Source organism: Salmo trutta, chromosome 10, assembly GCF_901001165.1.
Source record: "Salmo trutta chromosome 10, fSalTru1.1, whole genome shotgun sequence".
NCBI classification, from domain to species: Eukaryota; Metazoa; Chordata; class Actinopteri; order Salmoniformes; family Salmonidae; genus Salmo; species Salmo trutta.
Genome location: NC_042966.1, coordinates 17486086 through 17507908, shown reverse-complemented (window position 1 = coordinate 17507908; position 21823 = coordinate 17486086). Strand labels below are relative to the sequence as shown.

General features: G+C 42.9%; 1 protein-coding gene across 1 annotated transcript in view; it reads right to left on the bottom strand.

Annotated features, from left to right (window-relative positions):
- The window catches only part of spata20 (spermatogenesis associated 20), a 70315-nt gene that overhangs the window by 24056 nt on the left and 24436 nt on the right, over positions 1-21823 (bottom strand). The window contains exons 12-14 of the mRNA XM_029764690.1: positions 11684-11892; positions 9082-9281; positions 8455-8535 (exon numbers count right to left, since the gene is read on the bottom strand). Coding sequence (XP_029620550.1) covers positions 8455-8535; positions 9082-9281; positions 11684-11892 — 490 coding nt within the window. The remainder of the gene's footprint in view (positions 1-8454; positions 8536-9081; positions 9282-11683; positions 11893-21823) is intronic.

The window sequence follows — 21823 nt, the reverse complement described above, 5'->3', positions numbered from 1 at the left end:
AGGGTATTTTTTAAGCTTTCTTTTTGCAGACTATCAACAGTAGCTAGCATATTGCTAGTATGTTCACTATTGGAGGTTAACTTTTGCAAATCACTTTCCTCAAAATAAATAAGATCAGTGAGACATCAGTACTGCTCGAGAAGTTGCGTGGTGGTGCTTGAATGAACAGCCAATCAGATTTCTCAAATACAAATAGCATGACATTTACGCGTGTAGTCGTCAATGGTAGACTGCGATAGAGCAGGTAAATATTGAACTGGAATGCAAAAAGGCGCTGAAAAGTTACTAGCCCTCTTGGGCCAGTGACTGACGAGATCCACTGGCCCTACATGTTTTTAGTGGCCCCGGGCCAGCGAGCCATCGTTAATGTCAGGCCCTGCGCGTGAAATAAAATAAATGAATGTGCCAGAAAACAATAGGCTATGTGGATTTCAACTCATCAGTAACACATTATATGGGACGTGCAAATTCATGCGCTCTTCCTCAGTGTAGGAATTCGACTGCAACCACAGCGCTCACACACACCCAGGTACCGGGAGGCGGGACTGACAGCAGACGGTCAAACCATCAGTGTTTCCCTGTCATCGCTCACTTTGTGACTGACAGGCGCCTGTCCTACCAATAGATTGAACGATATGCATATTCCAGCATTCTAGCAGGAGCGGGCTCAGCAGACCTTTTTTCTGACTAGCCTAGTAAATTTAAGTGGAGAAAGTACTAGTGGAAAATACTGCTAATCCCTATTCCCTTATGATAGAAAGAGCAAGTGAATGAGAGAGAGGGCGTGAAAAGGAAGGTGGTTTTTAGAAGAAGAAGAAAGAGCGAGAAAAGGAAAGAGATCCAGTGCGAAAGGGCGTGTGTAACAGAGATCGGGGACTTGTTAAAAGGTGATGTGTGTTTACTTGTAACCATCGTAAAACCCATGTGAGAAAAAGGTTAGGCACAACCAGCAACCCTGATAATAAACCCATATTGGCCTTTAATAGAACATCTACCAACATTTAGCACACAGCAATTACAATCAAGGCCGATTTTACACATCATTGTCAGAAGCATTAATTGATATGGGGGGGGGGGGGTTAGGGGAGCATCTAAACTCTAGGGCAGGGATATTCAACTCTTACGCTACGAGGTTTGGAGCCTGCTGGTTTTCTATTCTACCTGATAATTCATTGCACCCACCTGGTGTCCCAGGTTTAAAACAATGAAAAAACACTGTGGAACAAGCTTCGAGATCCAGAGTTGAGTTTGAGGGCTCTAGACTATAGCAATGAATATAAATGGAATAAACAAAGTATGTGCGCTTGTGTTAAAATGCATCAAACCGTACACAGCTCATTCCCCTCAATTAACCCTGCCTTGCCTCAGCCCTGACCGGCAGATTACTTCATGATTAGGATTGAATTAAACTACATCTTCTCTCCCTCTGCCTAATGTGTCGTAGAGAACACTTCCCTTGTTATTTTATTGCCTCATCTTTCCTTCGCTCTCTTCTCGTTCTCCCATCTGTCCTTCACTCTCTCTTCTCCCTTTCACCTCCACCTTATCCTCACTCTTTTTCAACCGCTTTTCCCCTCTCCCCCCTTCTCTCTCTCCCTCCCTTCCTCTCCTCCCTCTCTCCTATCAGATGTTATGGGAACAGTAGTTCTCCCTCTAGGGGGCGATATTGTTCTCAGGGGGACTTTAGTGTATTAAATCAGTGGTTCGCAACCAGGGGTACTAGGACCCCTGGGGTACTTGGCCTATCCATAGGGGGTACTTGAGAAGACTCATGAGACCATAGGCCTACTGGTAAAATGCACATGAGGAGGTACTTCAGGGGAACTCTGGGCCAGAGCAAAATTCAGAAAACGGTTGGGAACCACTGTTAGATTATAAGCTCTCTGCCCGCCCAAGGCTCTCTCCTGAGGTGTGTGTGTGTGTGTGTGTGTGTGTCCAAGGGTACTGCTATTGGCTTTCTGTTTTGTCTGCACCTGGAGATGCATGTCTGTGGTACCCTCTTTCTTTCTTTCCTTCTTTCTCTCAATACAGGCTTGTTAAAATGAGAACATCTCTCCTTCCATTCAAGATGATATCGGCCCAAACAAGTGTTTCTATCCCTCTTTCTTCGCTCTCCATTTTAAGCCCCAGAAACATCACGAGGTCCCACGCTATCCCTAACCCTCTTAGCTAGAGTTGAAATGGCCCTCTCCCAGAACTTCTAGTGCATTTGAATATGGATCCCAGCGGTCTCCTTTTATATTCTCCCTCTTCTCTTGTGCGGCATTATTCTACTCACGGCTTATCCAGCGCTGCAGAGATTCTCTCTACATGTTCATTTGTACCGGTTATTACTGGTCTTGGTGGTAATCCTTATTGTATATCTCTATGCTGTGATCTCCTACATGTTCCCATTACCCCATTGAACTGAGATACCACCAAGTTACATGTTTAAATGTTAAATAAATGAGCATTATAGCATTTTCTTTCCTAACAAATGACTGCTAAACAGCAGCAGACTACCCCACAATTAAGATAATAGAATTGTATTGAGTGTGTGTGTGTGTGTTGGTGTGCATAAGTGTCAGTGGTCAGCCACTCGCAAAGTATAGGCTGCCGCGGTCTTTCTCAGTGGCAATCGGGTATGTTGTTAAAAAGTGTCTAGAGAGGACGCCGTAATAATAATATAATAATACGCTACTGAAAATATTAGGATAATCATCCTACAGGATGAATTCTGCTTCATGTTTTGCTCCGCATTAAATACGAGAGGAAATACAAAACTGGCACCTGTCATCATTCCTCAATTGCACATGCCGACCATCATGACGCTTGCTGCCTACAGTTTTCTTTCTACCTGATTAAAGAGATGAAGTCCAGACAGGCTCGACTTATTTTAGGAAACTTTCTGAATGGACAGAGATAATTAGCAAACTCATACATGCACCCCCACCCACCTAAAAGGACCCATTAATCAAAGCCGCCTGCAGCGCATCGTACTCAAATCACATTTATCCTTTCTCAAAAAAAAAAACGTATTAAAAACCTTGTCTTAGCTTCAAATCCTTTCAATAGGATATCAACAACTGGTCTACACTATAGGATGACGCCAAATCAATGTAGCCCATCATATAAATTGACAAGGAAAGTTAAGGGAGATATGGAGACAGCTGTGATATAGGCCTAGGCTACTGTATATGAAGATGAAATTGACAACCATTAGAGAATAGAAACACATGCACGCAGCCTGTCCATATTCTATCTGCTGTTGACACATTTGTGTGAACCAATGGGTGGTAACGTTGGCACCAGGCCTACATTTTAATCTGTGAAATCACTTATTGATAAGGGTAGCCTACACTCTGGCGAATATTTCACTGCTCCCTTCTTGTAATTGATGCATATCCTCTGGCAACTCACAGCTCTCTTCACCAGGTAGCCTATGCTATATATAGACAATGAACAGCAATATACAGTACCAGTCCAAAACTTGGACACACCTACTCATTCAAGGGTTTTTCTTTATTTTTACTATTTTCTACATTGTAGAGCAATAGTGAAGACATCAAAACTATGAAATAACACATACAAGAAAAAAAGTGTTAAACAAGTCAAAATATATTTTATACTTGAGATTCTTCAAAGTAGTCACCCTTTGCCTTGATGACAGCTTTGCACACTCTTGGCATTCTCTCAACCAGCTTCACCTGGAATGCTTTTCCAACAGTCTTAAAGGAGTTCCCACATGTGCTGAGCACTTGTTGGCTGCTTTTCCTTCACTCTGCGGTCCAACTCATCCCAAACCATCTCAATAGGGTTGAGGTCAGGTGATTGTGGAGGCCAGGTCATCGGATGCAGCACTCTCCTTCTAGGTCAAATAACCCTTACACAGCCTGGAGGTGTGTTGGGTCATTGTCCTGTTGAAAAACAAATGATAGTCCCACTAAGCGCAAACCCGATGGGATGGCGTATCGCTGCAGAGTGCTGTGGTAGCCATGCTGGTTAAGTGTGCCTTGAATTCTAAATAAATCACAGACAGTGTCACCAGAAATGCACCCCCACAACATCACACCTCCTCCTCCATTCTTCACAGTGGGAACCACACATGCAGAGATCATCCGTTCACCTACTCTGCGTCTCACAAAGACACGGCGGTTGGAACCAAAAATCTCAAATTTGGACTCATCAGACCAAAGGACTGATTTCCAGCGATTTAATGTCCATTGCTCGTGTTTCTTGGCCTAAGCAAGTCTCTTCTTCTCATTGGTATCCTTAAGTAGTGGTTTCTATGCAACAATTCGACCATGAAGGCCTGATTCACGCAGTCTCCTCTGAACAGTTGATGTTGAGATGTGTCTGTTAATTGAACTCTGTGAAGCATTTATTTGGGCTGCAATCTGAGGCTGGTAACTCTAATGAACTTATCCTCTGCAAAAGAGGTAACTCTGGATCTTCCTTTCCTGTGGCAGTCCTCATGAGAGCCAGTTTCATCATAGCGCTTGATGGTTTTTGTGCACTTTAAGAAACTTTCAAAGTTCTTGAAATTTTACAGATTGACTGACTTTTATGTCTTAAAAGTAATGATGGACTGTCATTTTTCTTGGCTTATTTGAGCTGTTCTTGCCATAATATGGACTTGGTATTTTATCAAATAGGGCTATCTTCTGTATAACACCCCTACCTTGTCACAACACAATGGATTGGCTCAAACACATTAAGGAGGAAAGAAATTCCACAAATTAACTTTTAACATGGCACACCTGTTAATTGAAAGGCATTCCAGGTGACTACCTCATGAAGCTGGTTGAGAGAATGCCAAGAGTGTGCAAAGCTGTCATCAAGGCAAAGGCTGACTACTTTGAAGAATATAAAATATATTTTGATTTGTTTAACACTTTCTTGGTTACTTCATGATTCCATGTGTGTTATTTCATAGTTTGTCTTCACTATTTCTACAATGCAGAAAATAGTAAAAAAAGAAAAGAAAAACCGTTGAATGAATAGTTACGTCAAAACCTTTGACTGGTACTGTAGTTTGAAACCTAGAACTATTCGAGGAGCGAAGCATCGATCCACTTGCTTGCCGAACAGATATAAAATAGGCCACAGTGTTGGCAATGAACTGTCGTGGAAGTTTGAATGGTGAGAGCGATGTGTAGCTATGGTGTGATGTGATCACACTGGCTAAATGGATACATTGCTGCATTGCAAAAAAACAGGCAGAGAGAAATTCATTCATTTATTCATTCACACAACGAACCCACAGACCTGTCAGTGGCAGTGCGTGGACTGTCAGTGGTAGGCTATACCCTGTATTTTCTGTAGTATTAAAAAGATTCTGCTGATGTTTCCAGTCATATAAAATGTAATAGGCTAGAAATTACATGTAATGTGTTTATACAGACCTAAGGCCAAATTTTTGCCGGGCAAAGAAAGGAGATGAAACGTTTCTCTATTTGCCATTATAGGCATTGGAATTGTTCCATGCATCTCTCTCACATAGTAAGGTAGGCTACATACACATATACAATAAATCAATGTTTTGCAAAGTTTTATATAGGACTATATACGATTACTTCACACAAATATTTTCATTAATTAAGTGCCTGGGTTTGTAGCCATGAAAAATGAAAAACGCAGACCGTGCCGCAATGATCTCTGTCGGAGCCCACGGGTCCTGCGGTATTGCATCCCTCTACCCCTATGCAATGGCCGAGTTACCTCACAGCTACCCCCAGTGAAAAGTTCCTGGTTGCCGCCGCTGAGCAGGACTATGGTTCTAAGAGGTAGGCTAAAGGATTGGCTCATTGGTGGTGGTGGGTTAAGACAAGAAATACTCAGCTATCAAACATCCCCAAATTAGTGTTATTCTATATCCGTGCTGAGGTTACGTGATCACCTCAGCATTGACAGGACAGAGAAACCCGACATGCAAACATGCGAACAAAAGAAAAGACAACAAAGAAATTGATAAAACTCATAATGACATGAAATGAATAAAGTTAGGAGCTAGGACTGAAATAGGTGCTGGAAGCCTATTCATTTTTGGGACTGGTAGGCTACTGTTTATATGTGCAAGAGCTCCACAATACTTTTGAGCTAATATTCTATATGAGGAACATGAGCTCAGTAGAACATTTGAGGTGCTGGTAGGCTACTCAGCTCTGGTGACCTCCTGCTCAAGTCAAGCACTGGATATAAAATGATAAGGCTATGTAACGGGCAATTGATACATTAAAGGGATACTTCTGGACTTTGGCAATGAGGCCCTTTATTTTCTTCCCCAGAGTCAAGTGAACTGGTGATTACCATTTTTTTGTATCTGGGTCCAGTATTAAGGAAGTTAAAGGTAGTTTCACGAGACAATGCTAACTACCCTTAGCGCAATGACTGGAGGGACTTCCAGGCACTGCACTAATGCTAGTTAGCAAATGCGCTAGTTAGGAACTTCTTTCAAACTGCACGCAGAGACGTATGGTATCCACAAGTAAAATTGTATCCACAAGTTAATTTGATTATTGGGAAGTAGATAAAGGGCTTCACTGCCAAAATCCAGAAGTATCCATTTTACAAAAGGAGGGTTGCTGAAAAAACTATTCACACAATGAAACAACTAGGCCTATTTTAGAAATAGGCCTACAGCTACACAGTAGCCTAATGGTGGCTGGCTGCCAGTGGTGGAAACAACTAGGCCTATTTTAGAAATAGGCCTACAGCTACACAGTAGCCTAATGGTGGCTGGCTGCCAGTGGTGGAAACAACTAGGCCTATTTTAGAAATAGGCCTACAGCTACACAGTAGCCTAATGGTGGCTGGCTGCCAGTGGTGGAAAAAGTACCCAACTGTCATACTTGAGGCAAAGTAAAGATAACTTGTATCAAAAGTAAAAGTATAAATCATTTCAAATTCATTTTATTAAGCAAGCCAGATGGCACCATTTTCTTGTTTTTTTAGTTTACGGAAAGCCCCGGGCCCACTCCAACATTCAGACATCCTTTACAAACGAAGCATTTGTGTTTAGTGAGTCCGCCAGATCAGAGGCAGTAGGGATGACCAGGGATGTTCTGTTGATAAGTGCATGAATTAGACCATTTTCCTGTCCTGCGAAGCATTCAAAATGTAACGAGTACTTTTGGGTGTCAAGGAAAATGTATGGAGTAAAAAGTACAATATTTTCTTAAGGAATGTAGTGAAGTAAAAGTAGTCAAAAATATAAAATAGTAAAATAAAGCACTGCTGGCTGCAAATCAACTAGTCTCATCTTTTTTTTTTTAAAGAGGTGATACAGAATGTACATGTAGCTTTGAAGCTAACATCAGTTCACTAACGTTACTCTAGAACATTATTTGCGATAGCAAACCATAACGCAAAATATGCTAATTTCAAAGCTGATTGTTTTTCCCTTGCCGAGACGAAACGCCCAAGCCCAACTGTCTGGCTGCGCGAGTGGAGACAGGAGACAGTGCATATTTTTTCTAAAAGAAAACAATAGACTACTTATATGAAAATGTTGATCAGTAGGCCTAACATGGTCCCAAATGAAAGGGAAACAGATTGTCATCTGCAGCCCCAAAGACCACTGGAATCAGACAAAACGATCTCAATACCTCAATGGATGAATACACTCCTATTGAATGTGAATTCACCTGTATTGTGAGTAGGCCTATACCACCTTGATTTACCCACTTTATGAAGAGATTGACCATTCAAATAAATGATTAACATTATGTTGTTATGTAGTTACATTGTTAAAAACAAAGTCAAATTGATTGTATGGTTGTATAATGTATTTGTTACTGCATACATGGTTGTCGCTGGGAAAATGTCTCAAAATGTTCAAATTGAATTATATTTATTATTGGCATAACATATCGATCTCTTTGACCTCCAAAAATTGGTATTGGACGTGAAAAACCAATATCGGTCGTTCTCTAAATCAGTAGTTTCATTAGGATTCATTTAGGCCTTAATAATCGCTCGCGATACAGCGAGGCCACTGTGCCTGACATTTAAACAACACGAGGTTAGCCAACACCCCAGGCACTGTCACAACCAGCCCTGCTGTGTGTGTGTGTGTGTGTGTGTGTGTGTGTGTGTGTGTGTGTGTGTGTGTGTGTGTGTGTGTGTGTGTGTGTGTGTGTGTGTGTGTGTGTGTGTGAGTGTGAGAGAGATGAATTTGACAACCTGACCTTTTGGTATGATTGCTGTAACACTCATTATGAGACAAACTTGAGGACAAGAGGATGTGTCACTCCAAAATAACTTAGAAATAATTTAAATAAGCAATAAAGCCCAAGGGGGTGTGGTATATGGAAAATATACCACAGCTAAGGGCTTTTCCTATGCACAATGTGGAGCGTAAGTAAGTAACAACTAACTAGTAAGAGCTAATTATGAGAGGTTGGTCAGGATGTACTGTACTGGTGGACTTCTACTAAAAACTGCCTAATAATGGATTGAGCCCTTAATTCTTACCTTGTGTGGAAGGAACAGAGAGTTGACTGTTGCTAGCAGACTGGAGGTGTCCGGTGCATCCCTCTGGCCACAGATTACTATCTAGAGAGGGAGGGAGGGAGGGAACATTAAAGGGAGAAGGAATTAATGAATGATGAAGAAAATATGCTAAGACAGAGAAAGACTGAGCGACCGAGCAATAAAGAGGTATAGGACAGAGAGGATTAGAAGAGAGAGAAAGAGAAAAAGAGAGAAAAAGAGAGAGAGAGAAGGATCCAGAGAGAGGTAGAGCTAGAGGTCAGAGTGGTGGTTGTAGCAGTAACGAGAGAGGAGAAGGTGTGTTCTGGGCTCAGCTAACCTTGTCTGATCCCTAGCTTGTTATCATCCGCCCCCTATCTGACTTATACACACACATACACACACACACACAGAGAGCTTGTTATCTCCGCCCCCTCGGTGACTTCTCCTCCGCAGGTGAAATATGATGGACAGAACACTTCCAATGTTCTTGCCTTTTTTCTTTCTCTCTCTACATGTTTTTTCATCTCCTTTTTTAGCACAAATATCCAGTCGTATGATAAAAGTTTAGTTTGTTCCACTCCAAACTATACAACTTTGAGTTTGTGTGGACCGTACAATTTGTGTTACCTGTTTGAGTGTGTAGTGGTTAGCCATCAGGCCCCTGACCATCTCTGGCAGGGCTATGGGGACTCTGGTCAGCCGGTCAGAAAAGGCAGCCAGTAGCTGTTGTGACCGCTGTGACCAGTCCTTACGACCAGTGTAGTGGGACAGACGCAGTAGGTTCAAGGCAGACACAGAGTTAGCACTGGGCTCTGCACCATCCTGGTCTGAGAGAAACAGAGAGACAAAAAGACACTCATTTCATATGTTTAGTGAAAGATCAAAAAGTGTGTACTGTTTTGTATTCAGACTCAGAGCAAACTTCAACTTTTTCAAATGAAATATCTTTGACAAGTGACTCCTGCAGTAAGAGAAAAAGCTCATCTGCATACGTTTGCTGGGTAAAACATTTGTTCTGATTATGCCCGAGTGTGCCTGTATGTGTGTGTGCGTATGTATGTGCATCAATGTGAGTCAGATGTGACGTGTGTGTTGACCTGAAATGGCTGACAGGTGACCTCATGACTCAGTCCTGTTAAGTGATTGGTGTTTATCTCCTTTTGGTGGCCAATGAGATCACAGCGCTGCTCTTTATTATTTTTTTATGATACATCGTATCAACAATATTGCAATATTATTTTTGCGGTAGTTTGCTGTACCAGCACCAGCTTGTTTTCCAACTTCTTTTTAAATATGGAGCCAATGTTTTCAGCACTTTTATTTCCATGACTGATCAAAACTAGTTTTCTCGTGGCTCGTTTTGAAACATCGAATCGCAATAAAATCACAGAATAGAATCGCAATACATATCGGATCGGCACCTAAGTTTCATGATAATATCGTATCATGAGGTCCCTTGCAATTCCCAGCCTTACTTCTCATGACCTCTGACCTCACGCTACACAGCTACCTCTCAGCAGTCTACCAACACATGAGTGTGTGTGAATGTCTGTCTGTGTGTGTGGGGGGGATGATGGGTGATGACTCACACAAGCCATCCGCTTTTGATTCAGACAGACAGATAGGAGATGGCTTCTGACAAACACACACACACACACACACACACACACGTGCACATGCGAGAGGCTATAGTCCACTAAATCATTTTATACATTTAATTTCATACTGTGATCCCCAAGGCAGGAGGCCTATGCACACACAGTCATGCATAACCACATAGGGTTCACTAAATCGTTTTTCATATCTCTCCTCACCCTGAGCCCCATGGCAGAAATCATACACACACGGAACAGTGGATTGAGATGAAACACACACACACAGCAAAGAGTGGTGGAACGGGGTGAGACACAAACAGCTTTGGGTCAGAATGTAAAATACACAGTGGCACTGGACTGTAGAGCAATCCATCTTCCTGTGACAGAAACACACACACACACACACACACACACACACACACACACACACACACACACACACACACACACACACACACACACAGCATTACTAATGGTGCTGAATTCAACACATTGCGAGCAACATAATGGTCCCGTCAATCCTCAGAGATGAGAAAAGGCCTCGCACGTCTGGTCTAATCACACACACAGGCACCACACACATGCACATGACACACATGCATACAAATGTGAAGTCGCACACACACAGGCACACCAAACACAAGTCAGTTTTAATCTGTCAACAGGCTAAAACAAAAATAATTATCATCTTTTTTATCTTTCTATTTCACTTTTTTTCTCTACCTTGGTATGTCTTGTCAGAGCCATTTGCACAGTGACATCAGCCAAGAGGCAAGGTGGTGTGTTTGTTTGTGCTATTGTTTGTGCTATTGTCTGCCTGTCTGTCTGTCTGCTTGTGTGCATGTGCACTTGTTTTCCTACCATACCTCAATGTCCTAACAATTCACCTGAATATCCTGACAAGGTAGGGAAACCAGAATTTCTTTGAAAAGTCAGGACTTTTTCATATCCTGAATTAGTTCAAATGCTATTTTAAGCTTAAAGTGGCGCACAATTGGCCCAGCGTCATCCGGGTTAGGGGAGGGTTTGGCCAACTGGGATGTCCTTGTCCTATCACGCTCTAGCGACTCCTTGCGGCGGGCCGGGCGCATGCACGTTGACTTCCGTCGCCAGTTGTACGGTGTTGCCCCCGACACATTGGTGAGGCCGGCTTCCGGGTTAAGAGAGAAGTGTGTCAAGAAGCAGTGCGGTTTGGCAGGGTTGTGTTTCGGTGGACGCATGGCTCTCGACCTTCGTCTCTCCTGAGTCCGTACAGGAGTTGCAGCGATGGGACAAGACTGTAACTACCAATTGGATATCACAAAATTGGGGAGGGGGAAAAAAGGGGAAAAAGTAACCCCCCCAAAGAAATTCTAAAAATAAATAAATACAAATTTAAAAAACAAAAAGTCCATAAATGTTACGAAAATAAAGTTGTGTGTGTACAATTACTGGAGATTGGAGCTGTGCCATTTAGAATATAAAACCTGGCCCTCTTACACAAACATTTTTTTTTTCTTCTCCAGGACAGAAAAACACCAGTCTCGTGGCAAACATGACATATTGAGTGGGTATTGATAAATCACAGTTAAAGTGATATTGAAGAGCCATTCTTTATTACTTTTCTACACAACATTATTGAGAAAGAAACTGACCCTGTTTGAGTCGTAGCAGTACGGTGGGATCTGTGGGGTCGCTGCAGTAGTAGCCCCCTCCCTCTGCGTCCCAGAAGAGGAGGTCCTGTCGGTCCTGTAGCTCCTCCCCCCAGCGGAGCCACTCTGGTTGCAGCGTGGCCTCGTACAGGTCCAGCAGACCACAGATGACATACGCATAGTCATCCAGGAAACCAGCAATGGGTGACACGCTGAGAGACAAAAGGAGAGATACAGTGCATTCGGAAAGTATTCAGACTCCTTGACTTTTTCCAAATGTTGTTACGTTGCAGCCTTATTCTAAAATGAATTAAATTCATATTTTCCTCATCAATCTACTCACAATAACAGAATTTTTAGCAAATGTATACATCTATTTTTTTTACTGAAATGCATTATTTATATAAATATTCAGACCCTTTGCTATGAGACTCGAAATTGAGTTCAGGTGCATCCTGTTTCTACAACTTGATTGGAGTCCACCTGTGGTCAATTCAAATGACTGGACATGATTTGGAAAGGCACATACCTGTTTATATGAGTTGGCTTCCAACATTCTTAAATGGAAGGAGTTTGGAGCCACCAAGACTCTTCCTAGAGCTGGCCACCTGGCCAAACTGAGCAATCAGAGGAGAAGGGCCTTGGTCAGGGAGGTGACGATGGTCACTCAGACAGAGCTCAAGAGTTCCCCTGTAGGGATGGGAGAACCTTCCAGAAGGACAACCATCTCTGCACTTCACCAATCAGGCCTTTATGGTAGAGTGGCCAGATGGAAGCCACTCCTCAGTAAAAGGCACATGACAGCCGTTTGGAGTTTGCCAACATGCACCTAAAGGACTCTCAGACCATGAGAAACAAGATTCTCAGGTCTGATGAAAACAAGATTGAACTCTTTGACCTGAATACCAAGCATCACGTCTGGAGGAAACCAGGCACCCTCCCTACGGTGAAGCATGGTGGCGGCAGCATCATGCTGTGGGGATGCATTTCAACAGCAGGGACTGGGAGACTAGTCAGGATCGAGGGAGATGAACTGAACAAAGTACAGAGAGATCATTGATGAAAACCTGCTCCAGAGCGCTCGGGACCTCAGACTGGGGCGAAGGTTCACCTTCCAACAGGACAATGACCCTAAGCACACAGCAAAGACAATGCAGGAGTGGCTTCGGGACAAGGCCCTGAATGTCCTTGAGTGGCCCAGCCAGAGCCCAGACTAGATCGTGATCTCTGGAGAGACCTGAAAATAGCTGTGCAGCAACGCTCCCCATCCAACCTGACAGAGCTTGAGAGGATCTGCAGAGAAGAATTGGAGAAACTCCCCAAATACAGGTGTGCCAAGCTTATAGCGTCATACCCAAGAAGACTCGAGGCTGTAATCGCTGCCAAAGGTGCTTCAACAAAGTACTGAGTAAAGGGTCTGAATACTTATGTAAATGTGATATTTCCGGGGGGTTTTTAATTTATAAACGTGCAAACATTTCTAAAAACCTGTTTTTGCTTTGTGATTATGGGGTATTGTGTGTAGATTGTTGAGGAAAAATAATTTAAAATCAATTGTATAACAAGGTTGCAACGTAACAAAATATGAAAAAAGTGAAGGGGTCTGAATACACTGTAAGAATCAAGAAATCATATATAAATCAATTACTAGTTGTATGGAAATACTGATTATAAACTGTATAACAAATGTCTATGTCAGTCAAATACAAGACATTTTGACACTGGCTGTTACCATCTTGTTTTTCAACCCCAGTACCCTCAGTATCTCTTCATATAAACTATACCCCCCTTCCAGAACTATATTTCCTAGGCTCCTGTTAGTCCTTCACCAACAACCCCACCAGCCCTCCACCACGTACCCCCAGTACCTCCCCAGTACCTTCCTCCCACAGCCCCTGTGTCCCCTAGGTTCCCAGCCTGTCTCGTAGGGTGACACCCCGAGAAGGTGAGTGTGGGGGACAAACGGTGACATGAGGGCAGATAGCCCTGTGTCTGGGGACGGTGGCGGGGTGGGCGATGGAGAAGGCATATCCATCTTTCCATGGGTCAGCCAACACTTCCCCTAACAGGACTTCCCAGGCTGAGGAGAGGGGTGAGAGGAACTGTTAGGAGACTCACAGCTACATACCATTTTCTATGTCGTGACCTACTTTTGACCAGAGCCATTTGGGATGCACCGGTAACAGACTGTCATCTACTCCAAGTGTGAAGGTAAGGAAGATGGAGGAAAAGGCGATGGAGAGATGGTGAAATTAATGGGATGAGAGAGAGCAAGAGGGATTAATGAAAAAGGAGACGAGTGATGTGGAGAAAGGTGGAGGGGGGGGGGGGGGGTCTCTGCTCTCACCCCTGTCAGCCAGAAAAACTGTTTGGAAACCCACGTGATCTAGCTCCAGTCAATCAGATGGAAAACCTTTCAGACTCTGAAGAGGCCTTCACACACACACACTACAAACAAGCAAATATGCGCACACACACATACACACACACATAAATGCACAGGCGCACGTACACACGACCCTGAGTATGTATTTGGTTCACTTGAGCACACACACACACACACACACACACACACACCGATTTATTTAAAAACGTTTTACCCCTTTTTCTCCCAATTGGTAGTTACAGTCTTGTCCCATCGCTGCAACTCCCTTATAGACTCGGGAGAGGCGAAGGTCGAGAGCCATGAGTCCTCCAAAACACGACCTTTCTTGACACACTGCTCGCTTAACCCGGAAGCCAGCCACATCAATGTGTCGGAGGAAACACCGTCCAGTTGGCGACCGAAGTCAGTTGCAGGCGTCCGCCCCGCCACAAGGAATCGCTAGAGCGAGATGGGACAAGGAAATCCCAGCCGGCCAAACCGTCCCCTAACACGAACAACGCTGGGCCAATTGTGCGTCGCCTCATGGTTCTCCCTGTCACGGCTGGCTGTCACACAGCCTGGGATCGAACCCGGGTCTGTAATGACGCCTCAAGCTCTGCGATGCAGTGCCTTAGACCGCTGCGCCACTTGGGAGGCCCCCACACACTCTTTTTATGATTTCAAACTGAGAATTTACTTTAATGCGTTTACTGGTCTCAAAAGAGACCCTTCTCTAGGTCACAGACAGTCATTGTGCCGTCCTAGTACCAGACAATTCAAACGCAGAGCAAAGTCACAAGGGAGAAAAGCTCTCTGATTATGTATTTCCCATCTGACTCATTAAATAGAGTTTGGGGTGGGATGTTAACTTTGATGGCATTCCAGTATTTGTTGAGGATTTGGGTTCAATAATAACTGAAAAGGAGAGAATGGTGGGAGAAAGAGAGCGGGAGAGAGGAAAAGAGCCCTTGATTAGTTGAATCAGCTTGTGTTTTTGCAGGGCTAGACCAAAAATGTACAATGTTAGGGGTACATGATAGGAGGACCAAAGTTTAACCAGTGTTGCACAAATTCCTCTGTCAAAACTTGTTCTAAACAACAGTATTCCTCCCGGCTAGTTCTCTCCCTAGTAACTGACAACTGCATCATACTGTGAGGCAGTACAGCACCACAACACCTCTAGGTCTATTACCCAATTCTATACCGTCCTAGCCAACCCTTCAGCCAATTTAGTTTGTCCTGTGTGTACCTGGCATGTCAAGAGATATAGCTAGGCCCAACCTAGTCTCGGAGAGAGAAAAGGCCCAGATAAGCATTCTCCTGGGTAAACATTCTACAACTTGCTACCTGCAGATGGCATGGGAATATGACTAGTAGGGACGTGCATCTTTCCCTTTCAAGACGATTCGATACATGGGCTCTGATACGATACTGGAACGATACGTTTAAGTTTGAAACGATTTGGTTTGATTATGTTCAAAGGCCGGCCCGGGGGCCGTATGCGGCCTGATTCAATACGGCCCACGGAATCATGTTCAGATCACATAAAGAATTTGGATAGTAAAGTTTTGAAAAACGTATATGTTATTCAAATTAAAAGCCCAATGAACACTCGCCTTTGTGTAATGATTTAACTCCCACCGCTTGTGGGACATTTATTTTGAAGGCACGTATAAATAACAACTGCACGAGGACAAACAGTGACTGACAGGCTGACATACACGTCACAGTTACAAATAGTAGCTAGCGAGAAATTGCGCAAAAATGTGTTTTTCAAAGACTTCAAAGGAAATGAAAATAGACAATGAATGTAGGGTGTTCCAGCAAGAGTGGACATCAACATATTCCTTTATTGAGGCATCAGGGAAAGCTGTGTGCTTAGTGTGCAAAGAGAGTGTCACTGTCTTGAAAGACTACAACTTGTCCCGACACTTCCAGACAAAGTATGCAGAGAAGCCGAGGGTGAATTCATTAAAAAAAAAATGTATTGACTCCGCAGCAATACTTTTCCCCGACAAGAAAGACCTGTTTTAAAATGTTTCCCTGTCAAGACAAACAGTGACACGGCGTGTTGAGGACATCGCAGAGAATATGGAACAACAGTTGAAAGACAAGGTAAAGGATTTCACCTGTTTCTCCTTGGCCCTGGATGAGAGCAGTGATGCACATGACACGGCGCAGTTGTTGATATTCTTATGAGGCATAACCCCAGACTTTGAAACTACAGAGGAGCTTTCTTCAGTGCCGTCAATGAAGAGCACAATCACAGGGTAAGATTTATTGGAGGAGGTTAATAAGTGTGGGGCAAAGCTGTGACTGCGTTTTGAAAAGTTATCCAGTGTGACCGCTGATGGGTCCCCAAACTTGACAGGGAAAAACGTTGGCCTTTTGAAAAGAATACAAGATCAAATAGCTGAGCTAAATCCAGATCAGAAAATGATTTTCCTGCATTGCATTATTCATCAGGAGGTGCTCTGTAAATGTGTTCTGAAAATTAGCCATGCTGTGGATACAGTCATTAAAGCGGTAAACTTCATAAGAGCAAAATCTTTAAACCACAGGCAGTTTGTCTCACTGTTGGAAGAGACAGAGTCGGGTCACGCAGATCTTCCCTACCACACAAACGTGAGATGGCTGAGTTTGGGGAAGGTACTTAAAAGAGTATGGGACCTGAAGTCGGAGATTGCTGAATTTTTGCAAATTAAAGGAAAATATGTGGATTTCCCTCAACTGCAAGATAAAGAATGGTTGGCTGATTTTACCTTCACTGTTGACATCAGGGCCCTCATGAATTAACTGAATTCCAAACTACAAGGGAAGGGCCTTTTTGCACATCAGATGTACAGCCTTGTCAAAGCCTTCAAGGGAAAATTACTCCTCCTGACCCTCCAAGTAGAAGCCAACAATCTCACCCACCTTCCCACACTACTGGTCTGTTCCCTATCAGATGACCAGTGGGAGAAGTATACATCCCTGCTGCGTTTTCTCATCGTTTTGAGGATTTCAAAGTGTTGGAAAATGACATGCTGTTGGTTTCCTCTCCTTTCACCTTCAATGTGGATAGCGCTCCCACTGACCTGCAACTTGAGCTTATTGATCTTCAGTCTGATGCAGTGATTGGAGAACTATTCAAAACAATGTCGCTGACGAGGTTCTATGCATCTCTCGATGAACAAAACTTTCCAAAGATTAGGAGTCATGCACAGAAGATGTTTGTACTGTTTGGGTCAACCTTTGTATGTGAACAGACATTTTCAGTGATGAAATATAACAAGTCAAGGCTCAGATCATCTCTTACTGACTCACCTCTCAGCAATCCTGCGCATAGCGACATCAGAAACTATACCTGACTTCACTGCTCTAGTCAATGCCCATCAGAGACTTCACTCCTCACACTGATTGAATAGTTTAAATGTAATGTTGAGCTCTCTTTTTCTTGTGTTTTTGTGCATACCCGTTAACAAGAGTTCCATACACACACTATATGATACATTTATTAAACATAAGAGTGTGAGCATGTCACAACCTGGCTCGTGGGAAGTGACAAAGAGCTCTTATAGGACCAGGGCACAAATGATAATAATCAATCATTTTAATTTTCTTTAACCATCTTACATATAAAACCTTATTTGTTCATCGAATATTGTGAATAACTCACTATAGTTTAATGAGAAGGGTGTGCTTGAAAGGATGCACATAACTCTGCAATGTTGGGCTGTACTGGAGAGAGTCTCAGTCTTAAATCATTTCCCACACACAGTCTGTGCCTGTCAAGTTCATGCTAGTGAGGGCCGAGAATCCACTCTCACATAGGTATGTGGTTGCAAAAGGCATCAGTGTCTTAACAGCGCGATCAGCAAGTACCAGAAATCTGCCAGTGGCTTCTGATTAAATTACATTTTCACAGAACCGCTTGTTGCAATTTCGATGAGGTTCTCTTGTTCAGATATTGATAAGTGGACTGGAGGCAGGACATGAAAGGAATAACGAATCCAGTTGTTTGTGTCGTCAATTTCAGGTAAGTACCTGCGTAATTGCACACCCAACTCACTCCGGTGCTTCGCTATATCACATTTGACATTGTCTGTAAGCTTGAGTCCATTTGCACACAAAAAATCATACAATGATGGAAAGACATGCGTGTTGTCCTTGTTAATGCAGAAGAGCGCCAACTTCTTAATCATAGCCTCAATTTTGTCCCACACATTGAATATAGTTGCGGAGTCCCTGTAATCCTAGATTCAGATCATTCAGGTGAGAAAACATCACTCAGATAGGCCAGTCGTGTGAGAAACTCGTCATCATGCAAGCGGTCAGACAAGTGAAAATTATGGTCAGTAAAAAAAACTAAGCTCGTCTCTCAATAATTTTTTTTTTTTTTTTTAAAGTGTCAATACTTTGCCTCTTGATAACCAGCTCACTTCTGTGTATTGTAAAAGCGTTACATGGTCGCTGACGATATCATTGCATAAGGGATAACGAATCCAGCTGTTTGTGTCATCCAATTCTGGAAAATACCTGCGTAATTGCGCACCCAACTCACTCAGGTGCTTTGCTATATCACATTTGACATTGTCTGTAAGCTTGAGTTCATTTGCACACAAAAAAATCATACAATGATGGAAAGACCTGTGTGTTGTCCTTGTAAATGCAGACAGAGAAGAGCTCCAACTTACTAATCATAGCCTCAATTTTGTCCCGCACATTGAATAAAGGTGCGGAGAGTCTCTGTAATCATAGATTCAGATCATGCAGTCGAGACAAAACATCACCCAGACACAGTGGCTTGCGAAAGTATTCACCCCCTTGGCATTTTTCCTATTTTGTTGCCTTACAACCTGAAATTAAAACAGATTTTTAGGGGGTTTGAATCATTTGATTGACACAACATGCCTACCACTTTCAGGATGCAAAATATTTTTTATTGTGAAACAAACAAGAAATAACACAAAAAAACTGAACTTGAGCGTGCCTAACTATTCACCCCCCCAAAGTCAATACTTTGTAGAGCCACCTTTTTCAGCAATTACAGCTGCAAGTCTCTTGGGGTATGTCTCTATAAGCTTGGCACATCTAGCCACTGGTATTTTTGCAAAACTGCTCCAGCTCCTTCAAGTTGGGTGGGTTCCGCTGGTGTACAGCAATCTTTAAGTCATACCACAGATTCTCAATTGGATTGAGGTCTGGGCTTTTACTAGGCCATTACAAGACATTTAAATGTTTTCCCTTAACCTGTTGGGGATAGGGGGCAGTATTTGCACGGCCGGATAAAAAACGTACCCGATTTAATCTGGTTACTACTCCTGCCCAGTAACTAGAATATGCATATAATTGTTTGATTTGGATAGAAAACACCCTAAAGTTTCTAAAACTGTTTGAATGGTGTCTGTGAGTATAACAGAACTCATTTGGCAGGCCAAAACCTGAGAAGATTCCAAACAGGAAGCGCTCTCTCTGACTATTTATTGGCCTTCTTGATCATCTCTAACCAAAACAGGGGATCTCTGGCATAACGTGACATTTTCTAACGCTCCCATAGGCTCTCAGAAGGCGCCAGAACGATGAATGGTGGCTTTGCAGGCCATGGCTGAAAAACATTAGCGCATTTGGTAAGTGGTCGATCTGAGGACAATGAGACTGGAGGCGCGTGCACGAGCCGACACCATGTTTACTTTCTCTCTCTTTGAACGAAAACAACGACTCCCGGTCGGAATATTATCGCTTTTTTTAAATCGCTTTTTTAGCATAAAAATTGATTTTAAACAGCGTTTGACATGCTTCGAAGTACGGTAATGGAATATTTTTAAATTTTTTGTCACGAAACGCGTCGGGCGCGTCACCCTTCTTTACCCTTCGGATAGTGTCTTGAACGCACGAACAAAACGCCGCTATTTGGATATAACTATGGATTATTTGGAACCAAACCAACATTTGTTATTGAAGTAGAAGTCCTGGGAGTGCATTCTGACGAAGAACAGCAAAGGTAATCAAACTTTTCTAATAGTAAATCGGAGTTTGGTGAGTACCACACTTGGTGGGTGTCAAAATAGCTAGCCTGTAATGGCCGGGCTATCTACTCAGAATATTGCAAAATGTGCTTTCACCGAAAAGCTATTTTAAAAAATCGGACATAGCGAGTGCATAAAGGAGTTCTGTATCTATAATTCTTAAAATAATTGTTATGTTTTTTGTGAACGTTTATCGTGAGTAATTTAGTAAATTCACCGGAAGTGTTCGGTGGGAATGCTAGTCACATGCTAGTCACATGCGAATGTAAAAAGCTGGTTTTTGATATAAATATGAACTTGATTGAACAAAACATGCATGTATTGTATAACATAATGTCCTAGGATTGTCATCTGATGAAGATCATCAAAGGTTAGTGCTGCATTTAGCTGTGGTTTGGGTTTATGTGACATTATATGCTAGCTTGAAAAATGGGTGTCTGATTATTTCTGGCTGGGTACTCTGCTGACAATCTAATGTTTTGCTTTCGTTGTAAAGCCTTTTTGAAATCGGACAGTGTGGTTAGATTAACAAGAGTCTTGTCTTTAAAATGGTGTAAAATAGTAATATGTTTGAGAAATTGAAGTAATAGCATTTCTAAGGTATTTGAATATCGCGCCACGGGATTACACTGGCTGTTGAGCGCGTCCCACTGGCCCAGAGAGGTTAAACCACTCGAGTGTTGCTTTAGCAGTATGCTTAGGGTTATTGTTCTGCTGGAAGGTGAATCTCCATCCGTCTCAAATCTCTGGAAGACTGAAACAGGTTTCCCTCAAGAATTTCCCTGTATTTAGTGCCATCCATCATTCTTTAAATTCTGACCAGTTTTCCAGTCTCTGCCGATGAAAACATCCCCACAGCATGATGCTGCCACCACCATGCTTCACTGTGGGGATGGTGTTCTCGGGGTGATGAGAGGTGTTGGGTTTGCGCCAGACATAGCGTTTTCCTTGATGGCCAAAAAGCTCAATTTTAGTCTCATCTGACCAGAGTACCTTCATCCATATGTTTGGCAAGTCTCCCACATGACTTTTGGCGAACACCAAACGTGTTTGCTCATTTTTTTCTTTAAGCAATGGCTTTTTTCTGTCCACTCCTCCGTAAAGCCCAGCTCTGTGGAGTGTACGGCTTAAAGTGGTCCTATTGACAGATACTCCAATCCCCTCTGTGGAGCGTTGCAGCTCCTTCAGGGTTATCTTCAGTCTCTTTGTTGCCTCTCTGATTAATGCCCTCCTTGCATGGTCCGTGAGTTTGGTGGGCAGCCCTCTCTTGGCAGGTTTGCTGTGGTGCCATATTCTTAAAAATTTTTAATAATGGATTTAATGGTGCTCCGTGGGATGTTCAAAGTTTCAGATATTTTTTTATAACCCAACCCTGATCTGTACTTCTCCACAACTTTGTCCCTGACCTGTTTGAAGAGCTCCTTGATCTTTATGGTGGCTCTTCCTTGGTGGTGCCCCTTGCTTAGTGGTGTTGCAGACTCTGGGGCCTTTCGGAACAGGTGTGTATATACTGAGATCATATGACACTTAAATAAATTCCACCTGTGTGCAATCTAACTAATTATGTGACTTCTGAAGGTAATTGGTTTCACCAGATCTTATTTAGGGGCTTCATAGCAAAGGGGTTGAACGCACCACTTTTCCGTTTTTTAAGTAAAACTATTTTTTTCATTTCACTTCACCAATTTGGACTACTTTTGCAAGGCACTGTAGGCCAGTCGTGTGAGAAACCCGTCATCATGCAAGCGGTCAGACAAGTGAAAATGATGG